Raw genomic sequence first — 20242 nt, 5'->3', positions numbered from 1 at the left:
CTGGCCAATCACGTAATCAAAATCTGTTTTTTCCAATGTTTTTCTTTCAACGCTAAGAAGAGCAAGATCGCTGAGACGATCTTGTCCCATTGAAGCACGCAAATGCGACAAAATACGTTTCAATTTGCTGAACGACCGCTCACAGCTTGCAATTGAAACTGCTATTGTTAATACAATTTGCAGTGAAATTCGGAAATATGTCTCCATAAAACTAAAGCTCCAAAGGCGTTTCTGGTAGAACTTCATTCTGGTTACTGAGCAGCATTTTGCAATCTCCAATTTCTGTGAAAAGTTCGGTTCGTGGCCATTGATGTCGGTGTCATAGAAATTTCCAAATCTGTGCAATTTCGACGAATTGTATCGACATCTGTGTCGGATAGAAGAGTTTTGACGTCCAGCAGAAATCCATATTTTGTGTTCAGGTCTTTTAGTCGTAAAAGCCGTGTTGACATCTCCTGTTGAAGTCGATAAAGTACGCTCTTCATAACGCGCACAATTTCTTCTTCTGCTGAAAGTCCTGCATCTCTTGCCAATTCTCCTGGCATCTCCTTCTGTCCACATCTATCCCCCAGGCTGTGCATCTTGTTTTGGCGTTTTCTACAGAAACTTGGCTCAAATCATCACGAAGCTTGACAAATTCATGCTCCAAAGATTCAAGATCAGTTGCTGCTTCCTTGAAGTTCATAGTAGGATCCTGTTGTATCTATGCCCCGTTTTCCAAAAATTCCTGTAAGAGCTTCTGAACACGATACATTTTTCCAAGAATGACATTCTAGAAATTTAATAAAACTATGAAGTTAAAATTTAATACGCATGCCTGTAACTGTTCTGCATCGCTTCTGGTTTCAGGCGTCATAGTTACGTCCTCCGATAATTTGTCTAGCAGCCCTACTAGTTCATCCAGTCCTTCATAGATAGCTTTAACAGCTTCTGATCGTGCACTCCAGCATGTTTCAGACTCCCACTTTACTGTGATGGGCACAGATTTTTTTTTACTCTTCCCAACGAATTGTTGAACGAGAGAAAAACAAATATATACTTTCAACTGTTCCAAAAAATGTGACGAAATGTGGATCCTGTTTAGCTGAGTGTACTCCTGCTAAGTTTAAGCTGTGGTTGTCACAGTTGACAAACAATGCTCTGTGATTTTTGTCACATATTCGTTGTTGAAGGCCGGATATATGCCCAGTCATCACAGCAGCATTGTCATAACATTGTGCCCGACAGTCGGCTAGAGGTATGTTGTCAGATTTCAGTCTTTCGACGATGCCTCTTTCTAGGCTTGCTGCATCTTTTGCATGTGTAATAAGAGCCATGTATGGCTCACGTGGTGATCGGCTTGCCGGTCCCGCTTTGTAGCCAATGAGGGGAGAGCCAGGGAGCATGGCCTCGGCGTGATCACGGCATGTTAGCTAGGGTGATTGGCTTGGCCGATCGGGGCCTCAGCTAATGGGAAGCCGAATCAGAGGCGTGGTCCCGGGATTGACGGGGAATGATCTGGAACGGTCAACGCTGACTACGGAGGATTGGCTTAGGAGTACCACGTGACCCAGGGATTAAGAGGAGGAAAGACGGAGGAGTCGGGAGCAGACCTGGGAACGAAGAGAGCAGGAGCCACGCGCGTACGGGGCTCTGGGTGCCGCGGGCGACTTAGCTGGTTGTCTGCCCGCTTCCAGTTGCCTGTCAGCAACGGGGAGTGTGTGTAACTGTGGAAGTGAAAAATAAAGGACTGATTCCAGAAGCCGTCTCGAGAAGGTTTATTACACATGTATATCGATATAACCTTAAAAAATGTATTCGATAGTTACTTTTTTAGTTAAAAAATCCACATTCACAAATCTTATGACCTGAGAAAGCTGTTCCCGATGTCCTAGATCAGGAGTTGAGTCAAGTAAGATACCGTAGTACTTGTTTTACAGGGAGGAACAATGTTCCACACTGCCCACCAGGGATTTTTTAGCTGTCTGACTGTCTGTCTGTCGTGCATAAATAAATATATAATACACACAGCTCTTTGATTGGTGGAGACCTTACAAACAGCTCTTTGATTGGTGGAGACCTACTGCCGGGTACGGAGAGGGGAGGTGCCTAAGGGAGGAGGGTCAGGGGAGGGGCCTAAGGAAGGGGGGAGTCAGGTAAACAGCTCTTTGATTGGTGGAGACCTACTGCCGGTACGGAGAGGGGAGGTGCCTAAGGGAGGAGGGTCAGGGGAGGGGCCTAAGGAAGGGGGGAGTCAGGAGAGGGACCTGAGGGGGGGGGGGGTTCAGCGGAGAGGCCTGAGGGGGGGGGGGTCAGGGGAGGGGCCTAAGGATATGGGGGGGGGGGTGCTCAGGGGAGGGGCCTAACAGAAGGGGGGTCAGGGGAGGGGCCTGAGGATATGGGGGGGGGTGGTCAGGGGAGGGGCCTATGGGAAAGGGGGTCAGGGGAGGGGCCTAAGGGGGGAGGGGCCTAAGGGAGGGGGGGGGGCGATAGTTAAGGGGGCTGTCTGCCTGGCTACCTAAAGTCAAGTTATCTTTTATACATACAGGTACGAACAACAGGTTCCACACTGCCCACCAGGGATTATTTGTCTGTCTGTCATGCACGAATGCGCTGTCCAACCAAGTTCCTACCTGCCCACTCAGAAGGAACGTGTTTCCTGATATCACTCAACAATTGGTTCTTTACAGTCGACGCAAGTATGTGGATAAATTCATTCTGGATTTCGGGTGACAAATAAGAAACTGATCCCGGATTTTCTCCTGCGTGCTGTACGTGTTTTGCTAACAATGGGTCATACTGCGCAACCAATTTGATCAGCGCGATAATTTTTCCAACATTGTTATCCTCATCTGCATTCAAATTTTTCTCATGGCCACGTAGTGCCAAATTTTGTGAAACCAGAAACTTAATACAGGTGAGTATTTTTTGCAATATATCTCGCCAACGTTGTTTTTCCAAATGAATCTGAGCTTGAACCACTGCGTCAATTCCAGTACCATCAATTATCCTTCGTTCGGCTTCCTTCCATGCAGTAAAAGCTGTGCGGTGGTTAGGATTGTTTTCATGAGAATTTCGTTTTTCTGGCTTTCTCCACTTGTTGAAACCGTTTGTTAACTCAAACGAAGCTCGTGAGTTTGAACTCGATGATGTAAATAATAGACAACAAAAACCGTAAGCAGCTTTATTGATTGTTGAATATAATAGCCACGAACGATTCACTTACTCTCCGTTCGCTAGTCGGCGTTTAAACCATGCTGCTCTGGCTGCTGCAGCCGCTTGGAGCGTGGTGTCACTAATAAGAGCTAAAAATAGGCAGTCGTAGTTTCTGCCACCAAAAAACAGGCCAGTGACTAAGGCTGAAAGACTGCACCTGTCTGTTGTTTGGGACGTTCTTCCATGCAAGTTCTTAATAGGCGCGCGTACCAAAATGTAATTACATGACATGTAGGCTGTGTGTGGCGGGATATATAAACTTTTAGGTTGAGGTGTAGATTTGTGCAGTAGTTTCAGGCTGCCGCACCCGCCGCAATAAGTTATAATGTAACGTTGCAAGCCTCATTTTGGTGCCCCTTTACCTTGGCGCCCGGGGACATGTACCCCCCTGCCCCCCCCCCCCCCCCCTTAGCTACGCCTCTGATGACCACCACACTTGCTGATAGCCCAGAGTCTCATGTCTACAACTACCTGTGTTAAACCATCTGCCTGGAAAACTTGGCTGTTAGGGAGACCGTTTGCCTCAAACACAGCCTGGAAATCATTGACCTCCTCCCTTCTACCTTGGCGTTTCTCCTCAACTTCCTCAAACTGTATGAAGGACTGACAACCTGTAAAGACCATTTCTCCTGGACTTGCTCAATCCTGCATAATAACTGCCATGACGCATGAAACGGTACTATATTTTTTTCGGGGAGATTTGAATGTTCCTTTTAAGTAAAAAAAAACCATACGAAACATCTACGTGACCTAGCGCCTGAAATGTCATGGTATAAAGTTACTTTGTCCTGAACTGATAACATTTGTAATAACAAGTTCCTTCGGAATGGGCAGGTAGGAACTTGGTTGGATAACGCATTCGTGCGATCTGTGTCACGCGGCGCAAGGTACGTGGGGCGGCGTGTCACGTGATACTAAGCCCGCCCGAAGCGCTCTATGAAATACAAATCGAGGGCGTGGCTATGAAAGACAGATCACCAATCCCTGGTGGGCAGTGTGGAATTGTTCCTACCGGTAATATTTTTATTTAAGGCTGTGGGCACTCTGGAAGCAAATTTCCACATGTAATACTCCAACCAGCTTAAGTACAGTATTAAATGCTCCTATTTTTTGCACGGTTGTTACACATTATCCGTCTTTGTAATGTACCAACAAAGCCCAATTACTGCCACGGTTAAAAACGTCTGGGGCCATTTTTATGGAAGATTAAAGTGACATAGGAATGGATTTCTTACTTGAAATTGTTCAACTGCTCCATTGTACATGGACAACAATGACTGCCAGTTTGGACAATTGGGAAGGTTTAAAACAAAAATATTTGCCATTATTATTAGGTACATCCTACTGGTCCTGGCACGCATGAATTGGAGACCACAATTGTTTCCATGCTCACCCTCATGTACTGGGCTATGGTGTAGTTACACAAAGTGCTCGAAACGCCAAGCAAAGACCCCACAAGACAAGAAGTAATGCACCAGTTTTATTTATCACAACTTAAGCAAAGCAACTGAAGATCAGAAGCTCGTTTCCAATCCCTTTGAAGGAGTCGTGTGACGCCTCTTCGAAACAAACAAAGCCACCGTGGCGCTTGCTGCGACAGCCATCACCAGCGCAGCCACTCCCAGACCAAGGACGGGAGCAGCACCTGTAAAATAACAATTGAGAGAAAGGGCTGGTGGGTATCTGCAGAGCCGTAAAGCTAGGGTTTCCGCATGCTGGAGGTTGTGGGGGCATTTGACCTATCCAAGTATTTGGTAAAGGTGTACTGTTCAAATTTGTCACTCACCAAGGTTTGCCATTTAACACTGGTGGATGGCTTTACTTCAGCACGTCACACAATCTTATGTTATTAAAAAACAATCACAAATATCATTTTAGGTATGTTAAACAAATTGAGATCTTAAACATTTACATCTGACGACCAAAGCACATTTAAGGAGGATCATGGCAATATTTGTTGGTCATACCTTTTAGGGCACTGCTGTAATATCCGTGTTTTGTACCTTTTCAACTTGTTATTGGGGAAAGGGGTTGTAGTTGGATGTCATATGCCCTTTCAAAGGAGTAAGAAAGCAGACTTCGAAAAACAAATTGCTTCCTCCCCAAATTGCACAAAGTTCCGTATAGAGATTAAGTATTACAGACTGCCAATCCATGAGAGGTCAACCTTAAAGCGTCATTGCCTCATGGATGTCCTGGTTTTAAATTAAGTCTGCATTAACCGCACGCACTTTTGGTGAACATGCTCCTTTTATATAGGTATCATCTTTGAAACGGATTGGTCTACACCAGAGACAACCTTCTTTATGGGCTAGTCCGAGTCAAACCAGAAAACGTCAAAAGGCAAACAGTACAACAACAATCCATGCATCAGAGCATTTATATCCCTGGGCGAGCAGATGCATCATGGGACCTTTTTGCCAGTATCAAAGTATGAGAAATAGCTTTTAACCGAGACTGGAAAAAATGTGCCATGAAAGAATCTGGTAGCTTTACCTTTGGATGCAGATGTAGAAACCCGTGGCTGCTGCCGTTTTGCAGGGCTGCTTGGCTCGGCACCATCTGAGAAGGGCTTGGCAATCACGATGGGGCCCAGCATCACATCTTCCACCGCATACGACGGTCCTGAGTGAGAGGACCACATTAGTAATGTGGCGAAGGCCCAGGCTTAAGCCCATACACAACTGATGATGATTGCTTGTGTTGCAATCCAAACGTCATGAGAATTTTAGTGTTTAATTTTTTTATTTCCCTTCTACGTGACTTTACCGAAAAAAAAAAAACAAGAATATGGATCCCTGCAGTCACAAAAGCTTTAAATAGAAATTATTTCCATTTAGTTTACTTGGCACATACCTAACACCATTATTTAGGCAAGGCTTACATAGTGAATGTCGCAGTTTGGCTTTTCTGACACTTTCCAAGAACGTAACTCCCTTCATATTCAAGGGTTTTCTGTACAGGACTAAATGGCTGAATACGACGGTTGTACTCACCAGTCACTGCTGCCACTTCCCTGCGCCTTCTTCCACTGGGGCACGTGGACTCGCAGCAGCTGCACACCGAGTCCGAGCCATCAGCAGAGACCCACCTGCATTGCACACGAACGTCGTCTGTAGTTACACAGGCAATGCTCACTCGTATCCGTTCACATTTGAGAAAAGTGCCGATTGAGCACCCGTTCAGGGCAAGCAACGTACAGTGGTGTACCATTTGGCCAGCACCACGGTCGATCAGACCGATAGCGACAATGCCACTCGATGAGAGCAGTGGCCAGGAATACAATTATGGGCGTAGTTGTGTTTAACTGTATGACGGCACCCGACCTGTAGAGTCAGAGCGTTATAGGAAAGTACTGAAAGTATTTGTAGCATGAAGGGAAAGTCTGTGAACAGGACCACTTCCAATGTTGTTACACACCAGCCCTGGTGATCAGCTTGAGGAAGAAAAAAAAATATCTACGAAGGCGAGGCTCGGTTGATGCTCCCGACATTAGCCACGAGTGAGATTTGAACTCTGGCTAAGAGGCTGAGATTTTTCAAAAGGAGCTCAAACGAATGACAGACGTCGTTTGCAGGCTGCTACACTTGTTGATAAACTCAAGACAAGTGCAGGCTATGACCAATAATCACCTGAATAAATCTAAACAAGAGAAGACCCGTGGGACCTGCACAGGAAATGTTGTAATACCAGTTGCAGCTAGAAACCAGTCAGCTCTCAGGGATATTAGTTAAGCACACAGGCATGCAATAATATGTAGCCCACATGCAAGGCATGGATTGAGCTATTGGATGGAAGACACTGAAAAACAAATTGCTGGGCAATGCAAGGAAGCAGACCAACCTGTAAGCAGCCGAGGGGCTGTAGGTGCAAGCTTTATTGACAGCCGTAGGAGATGTAGCAACATCTGCAACCTTCAGCTGGCAGAACACGAAAACCTGGACCGAGAAGAGGAAGATGGTTATTACTCAATCACACTGCCTACCACGTGGCTAAAAAGGTGGTTTCTGTAGAAGCCTGCATGACAGTAGATCACCTGGTCGCCATTGTTGGTCAACGTCGCAAGGAAGCGGAAGGAATCGATGAAGAAGCGAAGGACGTTGTCACTTTGCCGGAGCAGGAAGCCAGAAGTAAGGTGAGCATCATACGAGACTTTGCCATCCACCAGACACCTGCACAGGCACCGTAGATGTACGACACGTGACTTTACATAGGGCAGGCCAGCAGAAAGCCAGCGCTAGGAGATGTAGTACTCCTCTTCCACTGTATAATACGGCACAGAGGGTGCGCCAAGCCCACCTCTTAAGGGGCAAGGGGCTCCCCCTCCCACTCGCAAACCAAATCAGTCACCGATGACAAACATTGACCACATCTCTCATCAGTAATGTACCGACAGACACCACATGATAACAGGTCCCTGCGGGGTGGGCTGGTAGGAACGAATAACCAAAGAATATAAACATAATGTATTATGACACTTGTTTAGCCAGGAAAGCCTCAGAGAGAGTTAATTTTTTTTGTAGGGTCCTGCCAAGTGTTTGCAGTAGGGGGCGATGTTGCTACACCTAATCGGACATCAGACGGACGGTATAATCTATTGTAGGCTGGTTCACTTCGTTCCTACCAGTAAAAATCATTAACCATACACCTGGTCAGGCTTAACCATCAGAGCAAGATTCAGCGGCATTCCAAGGTCAGGCTCTGTTATATACTCAAGCAGTGGAATGCCACCTTTAAAGACAAGGAACATAAACATTCATTAGGTGGGATTAAGAGAGAAATCTCACCCAGAGTTAGAAATTATCTGGTAGCTGAGGGGAGAGTTCCTGTCCGGAACCGGGGTTGCAAAGCAGCTGACCACGAAGATTCGGAGTGGGACGTGGTTCAGCGTCTGCACGCTCGCCTCGACATGCAGAGTCTGGCCCAGCTGGTATACGGTGGAAGGTCGCGCCACACTCCAGTCGTCTTTATAAAAGGAAACACAATTAGACAACTTCAAAACACAATTGCCAAGGCCGAGTGCAGACTAAAAGCGCAGCCAGGAAAGTGCTTGCTCACGCCACTGCTTGTGGAAGAAACCAAGATAAATCACGGGACCTCCTTTGTCAGTACCAAAATGAGAATAGGTTTCCCTTTTTTCTGGCAACAGGTGTTAAGATGCTAAAACAGCAAACTGAAACGTTTTACAAATGATTTATGTCTGCATTAACCACAAAATTTGTGGTCAGAATGCAAATAAAACAGGTCCCTGCGGGGTGGGCTGGTAGGAACAAATAACCAAAGAATATAAACATAATGTATTATTACACTTGTTTAGCCAGGAAACCCTCACCGAGTGTAAAGGTTTTTGTAGGGTCCTGCCAAATGTTTGCAGTAGGGGGCGATGTTGCTGGACGGACGATATAATCCATTGTAGGCTGGTTCACTTCGTTCATACCAGTAAAAACTGATAATATATGCATCATCTTTGAAACTCATTTGGTGGAAACCAGAGACAGCTTTCTTTCTGGCAGAGTCTTTCGTCTCGACAGAAAGCCGTCTGGTGTGGACCAATCAATTTCAAAGACAATGCATATATTATCAGTTTTGTTTGCATTCTGACCACAATTAGTCGTTAATGTGGACAAGATTCCTCGCAAAAAAGTTCTCAGTTTGGCGTTTTAACATCTAAACACCACAGTTTTGGTGCCAGAAAAAAAGGGGTAACCCTATTCTTAAACCTCAGATAAAGTTTAGGGACCTCGGGCATATATGTGGCCTATTCTTCAATACCAAGCACACATCTTGAAGGGGTTGTAGTCTAAATTGCCATCCTGGTGGTAGCCATATGCATAATAGGCAATCAACGTCCTTACATCACCACTGACCGGTCATGAGCCTCAGTGTGAAGCTCAGTTGCTGTTGCATAACCTTGGCGCTGCTGAACGGGATCCATGTGGGTTTGATGGCATTGCTGGACACGTTCCCCTTCCTGCAGTCAGGAAGAGATCAGGCACACATTCTCTACAAAGAGCAGAGGTGGGTGATGCTCAACTGCACCAATTTGTGACCAGATTATTATTGCAATGTCGTTAACATCTTACAACGAATAGACACAGAACCATATTTTCAGAGTATATTTAACATCGCAACTTGCAAGAGTTTTATCCGACGAAGACCAAATAAGAGTAAAGTAGACGACTTGGGGGAATGGAGTATAATTAAGGGAACCGTGGTTCACACAGTATGCAATGCATGCACCACTTCAGGCGTGGACACTGCAAGGCTGGATGTTTGAGACAGGCCATGACAGGCGTTTGATGTGAACCCATCAGTAAAGTTGCCACTAAAAACCCCCACGACAGACAGCACAGGGAGACTTTCCATCGGTGGATTAACTAGCTGACATTGGCTTTATTGCAATTCAGGCCTCGCAAAGCTAAAGCACACGCAACGGCACGTAATTTTTAAAGACAGTGGTAGAATTGTAAACAGTTTAGCTGGACTTCAAAATTAAGAAAATTTCAACAAGAGACTGCTGGTGAACTCGCCTGGGATAGCGGCAAACGACCGGCACGGCGACGTAGTTTGTGCGGATAATGCCCGTGTTGGACGTGGGGCGGTAGTAGAGGTAGTTCTCGTAAGATAGCAGCTCTGCACTCGTCTAAGAAGGGAGGAAGAAGTGGGGTTTATTACCCATTGCAATACTAGCGGAATAATAATAAAAAAAGCTCAAACACCTTGGTGAAAGACCCAATGCAGCTGTTACTTGGTTTAAATAATTCACCTAGCTAATGTCACCCATAAAAACACCCACACAAACCATGGCAAATGCAGATTCCCAATATATTATGGAAGAATAAAAACGCTCTAATGTACGACTGGTCAACCAGAACGGACTTTAACATAATAATGCAATGACCGATCTACAAATACCAAGGGGATTTCAAAGCGATACACCCCGCTGTTATTGAAGAAGTCTGGCTTGACTCGAATGCGGAATTGTAATTCTTCTGCACCTATACTCGGCAAAAACATAAAGCAGTTGGATTGCGCAGATTATGTTACAGCAGCATTAGCAGCCAGATACCTGGAGGCTGCTGCCACAGCTTTCAAGTGCGTAGAGGAAGGTCACCGTCCCAGCAATGGCGTCGCTCCCAGTGACGGGGCAGGCTGGTACTCCCAGGGACAGGTCACTCGCCTGGGCCAGGTGACCCGTGCCGAACAGGTCCCTGCTCACGGTCAGCGTGAGCGTCGCCTCGTCACACACCACACTCACCGTGGCGGAGGTGGCCACTGCATCTGGAAGTGCCGCACGGGACGAGACGCGAGAGTTACCCAAACAGTGACACAGGTGGTCAGTGAAGCCGTAGAAAGTCTCAGAGCCTCGAGTCAATCATCCACACGGAGCTGCTAATACAAGAGAGTTCGAATTCCCCAGTAGCACCTCAATGAATGTATATACGCGTCACGACAGGTTAAGAATACGTTTTGGCAATCCACTACTGGATCAAGTCTCGCACATTGCGGTCGTCAGTTTGACCATACAGATCAGTACGGGCTGAATTAGGGCAAAGCCCCAGGTCTAGACACATCTCGCCAATGTTAACATTACCAGGACGCAAATTCGTGTTCAGGTATATAGAACCGTGAATTAACCACCACGCCACACTACCAAACCCATCGTTAGTACGTGTATATTATGGTGTTCACATTAGTAAACACGGCAGTTACATTACACGACGAATAAACACGTCTGTAAAATAATCTTTCGGCCAAACTCCACTCACCAGAGGCAAGACATAACAACCCCAAGACCGAAAACAAAGCCCTCGTGATCTCCATCGCAAGGACAACAAAAAAAACGGAGACTTAGCACGGCACCAGCAGAGCCAACGCAGCTACTGTCCCGACTCGGGGCTTTTATCTGCGCGCGGCCTCATTCAGTTTCAGTAATGAGCCAATGAACTCCTCCTGCGTACGTGCCGCGTGATTTGCGGTGCAGCTCCTATCCATGCACGTGCGCCGAGATCGAGAAAACCTCTACTGATGAGACAATGAGTGACTCGATCTGCTCTGATAAAATCTCGCTGATTAGACAATGCGTGGGTGGATCTGATCCAATCTGGATCGGGATCGCTGAGGGCTCTCCATATAAAAGGGGTCCATGGCCTAAGGGAAGCGACGCAGCCGATGATTTGTTTTACGATGGCGGCTCTGCGAGTTCTTCTCCTGCTCCTGACCAGGTGAGGAGGCGGAGGGGCGTGCTGAGTGGTGTTCAGGGATGTTCCTCAACAGCACTGGTTAATGAAGTATTGTGTACGTTTGTAAGAGAGGGCGTTTCCATATCGCTTTGGGTAACTGGCCTGCATGGAGAAATGCATTGAGATAAAAATGTGGAAATGCGGTCCTGAAATGTCTCGCTTGCCCAATTGTGGGTGGTAGGGGTTCCAAAGGTGGCTTTGCGTGGCACTGTTTACACCAACTCCTTCGTGCACCGTACTGGCCTTGAATAGGCCCTTCCTAAAATCGCTTCAGGGCCACTTCTTTTTTTGTGGAGGGGTTGCGGTGTTTGCCTCTCTCTCTCTCTCCTCCCCCTGCGTTCTCTCGTCTTGGCGGTCACGTGTCTCGTACTTGCCGCAGCTTCCTCTGCCTGGGCTCCGTCCACGCGAGGCTTCGACAGTCGCTGGGACCGCGGACGCTGGGGGAGCCGAGTGGTAGGGGGCGCTGCTGCTGCTGCTGTCGCCACATGACAACCACATCGCGCATTCTCTCAATACCGCTATCGTGTGTCTGGACACCGCCATGCACAAGACTTTAATGGCGGCGTCTCTCGGTGAACTGGTAAAGCGTTACCGGCGACACGAGTTGCCAACAAGAGCGCTGCCTGGACGAGGTGGAGGGGGGTGAATTTGTTGTGCGCCTGCCGTTGGAGCGGTCACGTGACGCGACGTGATGGCTGCCGTTGGGCATAGGCCGGCACGTGGATAATTAATAATCCTCCAGCGCATGGAAAAGGGGGCGTTCGGGGACATTAACTCTCCCTTGCACGTTCCTTTTTACGATAATAACGCTTTCGAAAAATATGGCTGGTGACTGATTGGCACGGCCCTTGCAACTTTACTTAAAATAGTGACTTGTACAACATTTGACTGTGCACGACTATACGTAACACTCGCGTGCAAAATCATCATGACCTTGTTCCTTTCCATTATAGTAACAACGAACTGTGCACTCGCGTTGATAATTTGCATATCAGGCTCTACCTTGGCAACTTTCTACTACAATTTCAAGAGTCTAATGCAGGGGTCTACTACCAAAATATCATGTTGCAACCAGCTGCGTCGAAACTGCAGGCTGACGATCCCTGGTGTGAGGTTCATACTGCCCAGTTGTGCACGTGCCTTTTGAATTTGCGCCAAATAAGAACAACACACAACACCTTACATGTGTGCACAGAAAAGTGAAGGGACTGATGTGCGCCCTCCCAGCAACCGTCGCGGGCTGTTTTTTAATTGCTCCTTAAGGTGTAGTTGATGTTGACGTCTCAACTTCTGAACTGCCTCCCCCAGGTCTGCTGAAGCAATGCATCTCCTCCACCCTGGGTTTTTCTGTGGGATGGAGCAGCCCCTCCCACAGTGACTACCGTGTCTTTGTACGGAGTGAGTCCACGAGCTTTCACTTAAATCGTGATGACATAATTGACATCTTGATCCATTGTATGATAGCATCTATGAGAAGCGTCATATATTCAATCAAATTGATTCGAGGATGAGATTCTCTGGCCAGTTTGGTCCCAACTGCTTCGCTTTCAATGTGCACTAACCTCTCATTTTCTCTTATTCGGTGTCGATTTTAGGTTTTTTGGTTAATGCTGTGTGGCATGTAATTCGCATGAACGATGGAAAATTTTATCTGGATTCAAAGCATGATACTGTATTGGCGTCGGGGTTCATTTCCACTAGTCTAATACAGCAGACGACGATAATCAAATATTATTCTTCCATAGGATAACTGCGTGTGTTTACTAGACGGTTGAATCCCTTATTAATCAATACCACCTCTTGATTGCATGCACAATGCGCTCTCCCATTAGTTGGAACATTTCATGCAAGGTCATGACTTCCATTGAAAACTGAACCTGGTGACTCATGTCAGACTTTGGTTCTCTCCTCGCATTGTCTGCATTTCCCACGAGTCCTCCGTTGACGACTTGGGAGATCTTGTCGCTAAATCCAACAGGCAGCCTTATTCACTAGCAACTATTAGACGAGGTCGTTGTGCAGGTTTGGGAGTACCATAATTCCAACAGTGTATTGAGGATCCGGTGTCCTAGAGACGTTCCTGGTACTGTGGAGATTTCCTATTCGCGTTCACTGACACCATACTTTGTTGTTCTCCTTACAGTCACGCTGCCCACATGAACTTGTGGTGTGTAATCCATCCAAATGCAGGTTTTTTTACTTTGTTTTTGATGTCTCCAGCGGTGCGGAATGAGGCTGTGGATGTGGAGTCTGCGCAGGGGGACTGCGGCTTCTCCATCGCGAGGGACGGTGCTGCGCTCCACTTCACCGCTGCTGGTGATGCCTGCCACGTGCGCATGGAGGTGAACACGAGGAGACCGTTGTGACTTGCGTCGATGCTAGTACCCGCTGGGACTGCTGTGGTAGTAGCGAAATTGATGTTTCGCAGTCCATAACCGATCGGCCATCACGTGCCCACAGATGTTGTCTGGCCAGAATCTAATTTGATTTTGTCTACTCTGGCATTTTCCCCTCCACGTTTGCTTAGCTCGTGCATTTATTTTTAAGTTCCTTCCAAGATTTTTTATTTTTTTAGCTCCTGCCGTCCACTCTGGAATTTGTTTTCAGATTGTTTGCATTGCTTTTTCAATTTATTTCGATCATCTCTCGGTGGTAGCGACTTTAATTCTAGTTTATACAGCAGCTCTTTCTCTTGACTGGTATCCCTGGACAATCAATGCAATGCTCATTCCATATGTCTTATCAAGATCTGCTATCTTTGTCTTATCAGATTTACCTTGATTTGCACTTGACATTTGTGCTCTTGTTCATTGTAGTATGCCATGTCGCTACATTACTCTTTAAACCAATCCTAAGTATCCTTTCTTGCCGCATTGCATTGCTTTTTTGTCTTTAGTCTCCGTCTTATCTCTAGCATAAATGTTCTCTTCCGGTGCTTAATGGTAAAGGATTTGCCATCTAGACGTCCATGTCACCAAAGTGGTCACCTTAATAGAGGCAATGTTTGAACGGTTAACTGGTGTTTACATCACACAAAATACACGGCAAAACAAGCTTTCAGTTGATGTATTTCACGCCTGCTAATGGATGCAGCATTCGTGATACTATTCAATGCAAAGAAGGGAATCAGAGCAGTTTGATGCTTGGTATAGAATCAATGGCAATATATTGCTACAGAAGGTCACTATCCAAGCTGGCCTCTAAGAGACCAACGTAAATGTAAGAGAATATTGCACACGGGGCTTACTTGGACATGTATGATCTACAACAGCAAAATGAAAGTGGCAGACCTAACCAACATACGAGCTTTGTGCCAGAAATGTGCACTACTTGAGGTTTGCTTGCAGAAGACATGAAAGTCTTGTGAAGGGTGGTAATTTGCAGAGGTGTGGACTCGAGTCATGTGACTTGGACTCGAGTCATGAATTTGATGACTTGCGACTCGACTTGGACTTGCATAACAATGACTTTGTCCCACCTCTGGTAATTTGTGAGCGCTATGTGTGTGGGAAGAGTATTGGCGGTTTTGTGGCAAGCTGAATATGGAAACTGTATTACACACGGCGCGGCGCAGCATCCGTTTGTACAATAACAAGGGTTAACCTGGGAACGTGATTTCGGACCCAGGAATGCAACCCCCCCCCCCCCCCCCACGTGCGGTCTACCTGCCTTAATTTGGGTGGTAGGTGGTGGCGGGTTTCCCATTTGACAGTTTTACTTGTCATTAACCTGGCCTCGCCCAACAATGTCGAATGCACTAAATCTACTGATTTGTTTTAAGCCTTCCTGGAGCACTGGCCCCGAGTCTGATGTTCAGGACTGCTGATTTCACCAGGACGGCAGGAGGAAGATCCAGGTGGAGCTGCAGGAGATGCGGCAGGGGCTGAATGGACTCGTCTGGGCTTTCACCATCGACTGCCCTGAGAACCTAAGATCGGCGAGGGCTGGAGGTGAGTACCATTGATTTGACTCTGCTAATCGGACCCACAGACTGCACTACCTATGACTTGGTGCTATAGAATGGGTCTGTTGGGTCAACAGCTGCCTTTCTGTTTCGACCTAGATCATCTCTCCTGGTGCTTTTGCAATAATGCGCTTGCATTTCCTGCAGATGCGTTTCATGCCCTTGGCTTTTACTGCACAAACTTGCAGCTTGAATCCTTTTCCGATGCACTTTCCCCCAATGGCTGATTGCAATAGTTGCACCATCTAAACGCGTTTTTCCTAATGCACTGCTGGTTGGTGCTGCCCTGGGTCGTGAGGGTTAATTTGACCATGCTTCACCACGCTGCTCCTTGTTGGCTGTGGTTGAGTGGCACTAACCTTCAATGCAACAAATTGTGCTGCACTGCCAGAGCCTTTTACAGCCAGTGAGCAACGTTTTTGCCCATCTTTGCAGTACACTCAACCCTGCTCCGCTTCTGAGATTGCGTGCATTGCCCAGGTGATTTGGTCATGTGCCACGTAACACTCCTTAACATACGTGACACGTGGCTCAAACGATGCCGTTTTATTTTAAGTACGTGTGGGGTTTTGTACGATGACCTGTTGTGCTCCTGCTGCTGTTAGAGATCGCCACATGCTCTGGTCAGAGCAGGAACTTCCCATGCAACTCTGTGCAGAGTGTCCCGAGCGCGGACGTCTGTGCACAGAGTGGCTGCTGCTACGACCCCACTCTACGCCGCTGCTTCTACAGTGAAGCTGGTACATAGCTGACTCAAAACAGAGGTTCCATCATTCACTACCTAAACTAGGCTCCTGCTTTGAGGTTCTATGTTGGCACAGTAGCATCCTGCTGTGCTGCTTCCCTGAATTTGTTCCATCACCACGGTCTACATGGGGCATCTTTCGTGATTCACCATACCCTCCCGCCATGCTCCACCCAGTGTGCACCACAGATGGGCGCTTTGTGGTGCCCGTGTCTCGGAACCTAACGTCTCCGCCGCTGGACCTGAGCACCGTGCACCTGACTGGCGGTAGCAGTGCGCAGTGCAGCCCCGTGCTAGTGTCTGCAGACCTTGCAGTCTTTGACGTACCCATGGCAGCGTGTGGTGCCACTGTCCAGGTAATGGGCTCCTGGACTCTGCTTTGCCCTGCCCCCATCCTGATGGTTGTTGTTTGACCTTGTTGAAGTGCTGCATCGAGACCCTTCACGATGCACAACTCCTTGATGTGCAGAGTACAATCATGCACGCGTTGATAAAGAACAACAGGGTCACTTTATGATTGAGTTTCAAATGAATCGAGTGCCAAACCAGACTTTAGGGGGATTCTAATATAATTTGTAGCTAATTGTGAGAAATTTGGACTCCTGGCCAGTACCACTTATCATTCTTCTACTTGATCACTCAATGGCATTATCGTTTTGTGTCGACTACTTTGTGGTGTGTCCAGTGGAGTGGGCAGGAGCTCGTGTACGAGTTGCTGTTGGTCTCCGAGCGGGAGCTCTGCGTTGATGGAAGCGTCGCCATCACCAAGTCATCCACATACAAGTAAGCACTGCCACCACCCCTCTGCAAGTGCTGTGCGCATGAGTCTTGCAGAGGAGACCCACCCCCATCAATGGCCACTGTCCCTGCGACATTAAATATTTGCAGCATATGCCAGTAGAACCGTGACCAAGCTGTGCTTCCATATTCAGCGATTTAATTATTAAATTGGGACATTCGACGCACAAAGGCGACTTTTCCTCTTCACAGGATCTTTAACATCTTGTAGTAGGAATATGGTTTATGGCTAATGTAAACGCGGTATTAACCAAGGTGGGGGTCCCTTCACTGGTACATCTGCAAAACACCCTATCGGTCTGCTGTGTCGCTCCTGCAATCTCTTGCTGCCGTGAGGGCATTGTGCATGCCTTTTGGCTGGTGGTGTGTGTTTTTACCAGGATGGTTCTTCAATGCCGCTTCCTTGGAAGTGGAGACCTGCAGCTTCGAGTGCAGGTGAGCACTCTGCCACCACCACCTCCAGCCACGGCCACTGGGCCCCTCTCCCTGCTGCTCCAGGTCTTCACTGGTGAGTACTGCTCTCTCCGACACCCTGTGCAGCTCTAAATGGACAAATGCCACCTTGAACACGGGTTGTGATGTCGCTCTACCCAGGGAAGACTTGGGTCTGTATTAGCTCTGACTCGAAGCCTGCTGAAAGTCATGATTATTTTAGCCATTGCTCGGCTAGGAGCTCAACCCTGCTTTAATTTCCACTGATTGCAGGCTGCATGCGATTTTTGAATGCATTAATCGGCATGGCTGCTGGACTTGAACTGCAAACGGATGACGTGCTAGGCTGTGCTGCCAGTGTTGTGAACCTGCCAACAGAGTTCATAATTCGCCATAAGGGAACTAGAACGACGTTCACATTCTCCATGGTACGACGTATAACTTCAAATGCTAATTTCTGCTGAGGTTTTGAATCTAGCAGCTATTAGATTGAAACCATGTTGGTGTGGGGCCGACATTGAACGGGATGACAATGCCCCTATCAATCAAAACGGTCTCCTTGAGGGCATTGTTTACAGGAAAATTGGACTGGCTTTCTTAGCCTCATTTGTCGGATCACATTTGCTTGAACGAATTGTTATCAATAGCTTCATTGGTTACCAATTGGCTAAAAATGGGCCTAGAACTTGGCCAACTGTGAGCACCCGATTCCCATCCCTCCGTGTGAAATGGTGCCCCCTTACAGCATCATCTACAGACATTTAGAGATGCCGTTGTATGTAGGTGAGGGTCACAGAATTGTATTCTGAAAATACAACTAAAATATAAACCACGATTTTTATGCCAGGAACATGTTGAGGTGTGCACTAGTTCAATTCAAAAGTAATGCGCACGTTTTAGGGGTTTTGTGCTTTACCTTGTCCAATGTGCTCTAAACAGGTCCTTTACACCACTAATCCACATGCCTTGTGAACCATGTCTGAACGCTGCCAGACAACTCCTACACCACGCCGTACCAGCCCTGGCAGTACCCGCTGGTAACGCTTCTGGGAACGCCGCTCTACGTGCAGGCGTCACTGCTGCACCGCTCTGACCCCACGCTGGTGCTTTTCCTGAAGGACTGCTGGGCCACGCCCACGACAGATGCCACCGACCCCACGCAGTGGAAGCTTGTAGTGGATGGGTGAGGCTGGGCGGGGTAGTGCTCTCTCTGCCACAGCAGGGCCTGCAGAGGCAACCTGGTTTCAGACATTGGTTGTCTCTTTTTCTTCCCCCACGTAAGCAGAGATGTGCTAATTATGTCCCCTTGTTAATGACAACGGTTCGTGTAATGGTGACTATCAAGTACTGGCGTCTAAGCAAGATTGCAGTACCATCCCCAAATGTCGATGGCCACTGCTCCTTGGGATCTGGATGTTAACACAGCCACCCTCTGCCTCCCAGAGCTGGTGGTTTGTACAAGGCCCGACTACATGCAGTGATGGTTGCATTGCACAGATGCACTGCATATTGGCATTCGGGCTGCTTTGCTAGTCGTGAGCATGTCTTGACTAAAGCTGCCCTTCATCCTTGCGTGCAGATTTAAATAAAAATGCGTGCATTCAATCTTCTTTGAATTGAGGGTAAACGGCACTTTTTCTTGTGCAGCTGCCCCGTGCAGTCTCCTTGTTGCAGTGTGTTCTTCCCTGGTGTTGCTGACCTGCCACTGCCTTCTCACTACAAGCGTCTGGCACTCCAGGCCTTCGCCTTCATGAACTCTGACCGCAGCACCACCCGTGACCTCGTGAGTGCCCGATTGATTCCATCCATTAAAAACCAGGTCACCATGGAGGGATGTGTACTGTGTACAACTGGAGGGCAAAAGGACTACCTAAAAACATGGGAACCTTTACTTACCGGAGCGATGCATTCTGTCTGCCCACAGGTTTACCTGCACTGCTCTATCGTGGTGTGCGACAGCTCTAGCCCCAACTTCCTCACCGAGTGCAATCGGCAGTGTGGACAGACCAGGCGCTACAGTGAGCAGCACCACCGCGACCTATTGAATATATTGTGCTTGTTCACCCAGAAAAGCCTCGCAGAGTAACGATTTTTCAAGAGGACGAAGGGGTTTTAATGTTGCTATGTTATCGTTTATATTTAAAGTGCATTTGCTGTGACCTTTGCAGACTGGTTTCACAACCCGTAGCATGCCACAATTACCTTCTCGTTTGATTTTCTGGGGAACTTGACCTGCAGCATATGATGTCCTTTCGTATGGGCCAGTTGTCATTAACCGATTTCTGTTCCAGAGCGCAACGACATCTCTGACGCTTCCAGCGTGGTAGGAAAGCACGTGGTGTCACTGCAGGGCCCCGTGCTCTTTGAAGAAGCTCCTGTTAACGACGCTGCTCTGCTGTTGCTGGAGGCTCCCTCCACATCGTGGGCCTCGGCTGGGACTCTGTCCTTTCTCCTCGTCATTGCCACAGCCGTCATTGCTCTCCTGTCTGCTGCCATTGCCGTCAGGAGGCACAGGAGCCGGGCTGTGGCGCTCGACGGGAGTGGCTATTGATGACTACTTGTAATTGCTGGCACTTGCATGTCTTGCTGACCATTGCCAAAAATAAAATTCTTAAATTCGCTACTGCTGTTCTGACCTTTCACGAGGATTGTGTGTGCAATATGTAGGCAGTGTTAATGCTGCATTTGGCCACGTTTCTTCCCAAGGCAAGTCCCTCGATAGCAGCAACGTGTACCAAGGTTTAGGCCTTTGGCTTCAAACGAGCACCTTGCCATGCTTAAAGAATCTGAATCCAGGTTTCTTTTATTTATGACCTAATGAATCCTTTTTCCCCAAACACGCAAATGTGGACATTATGGTCCAGA

General features: G+C 47.5%; 2 protein-coding genes across 2 annotated transcripts; one reads left to right on the top strand and one right to left on the bottom strand.

Moving 5' to 3' along the window:
- Positions 1 to 4662: 4662 nt before the first annotated feature.
- On the bottom strand, positions 4663 to 11112 carry LOC144736501 (zona pellucida sperm-binding protein 3-like). Its single transcript, XM_078619047.1, has 10 exons — positions 10965 to 11112; positions 10265 to 10476; positions 9722 to 9838; positions 9063 to 9162; positions 7983 to 8160; positions 7232 to 7367; positions 7039 to 7133; positions 6192 to 6286; positions 5692 to 5820; positions 4663 to 4840 (listed from the first exon to the last, which is right to left on the bottom strand). Exons 1-10 carry the CDS (start codon positions 11017 to 11019, stop codon positions 4710 to 4712), a joined length of 1248 nt encoding a protein of 415 aa, XP_078475173.1. The 5' UTR covers positions 11020 to 11112; the 3' UTR covers positions 4663 to 4709.
- Positions 11113 to 11266: 154 nt separating this feature from the next.
- On the top strand, positions 11267 to 19997 carry LOC144736500 (zona pellucida sperm-binding protein 4-like). Its single transcript, XM_078619046.1, has 13 exons — positions 11267 to 11420; positions 11818 to 11891; positions 12747 to 12836; positions 13659 to 13780; positions 15274 to 15388; positions 16008 to 16142; positions 16325 to 16503; positions 16833 to 16930; positions 17326 to 17453; positions 18371 to 18560; positions 19025 to 19160; positions 19302 to 19395; positions 19669 to 19997. Exons 1-13 carry the CDS (start codon positions 11368 to 11370, stop codon positions 19926 to 19928), a joined length of 1674 nt encoding a protein of 557 aa, XP_078475172.1. The 5' UTR covers positions 11267 to 11367; the 3' UTR covers positions 19929 to 19997.
- The last annotated feature ends 245 nt before the right edge of the window (positions 19998 to 20242 follow it).

This window comes from Lampetra planeri, chromosome 61, assembly GCF_965212315.1.
Source record: "Lampetra planeri chromosome 61, kcLamPlan1.2.h2, whole genome shotgun sequence".
In the NCBI taxonomy this organism is placed as follows: domain Eukaryota; kingdom Metazoa; phylum Chordata; class Hyperoartia; order Petromyzontiformes; family Petromyzontidae; genus Lampetra; species Lampetra planeri.
The sequence above is the reverse complement of the archived record's forward strand: the minus strand, read 5'-3'. Positions and strand labels throughout refer to the sequence as shown.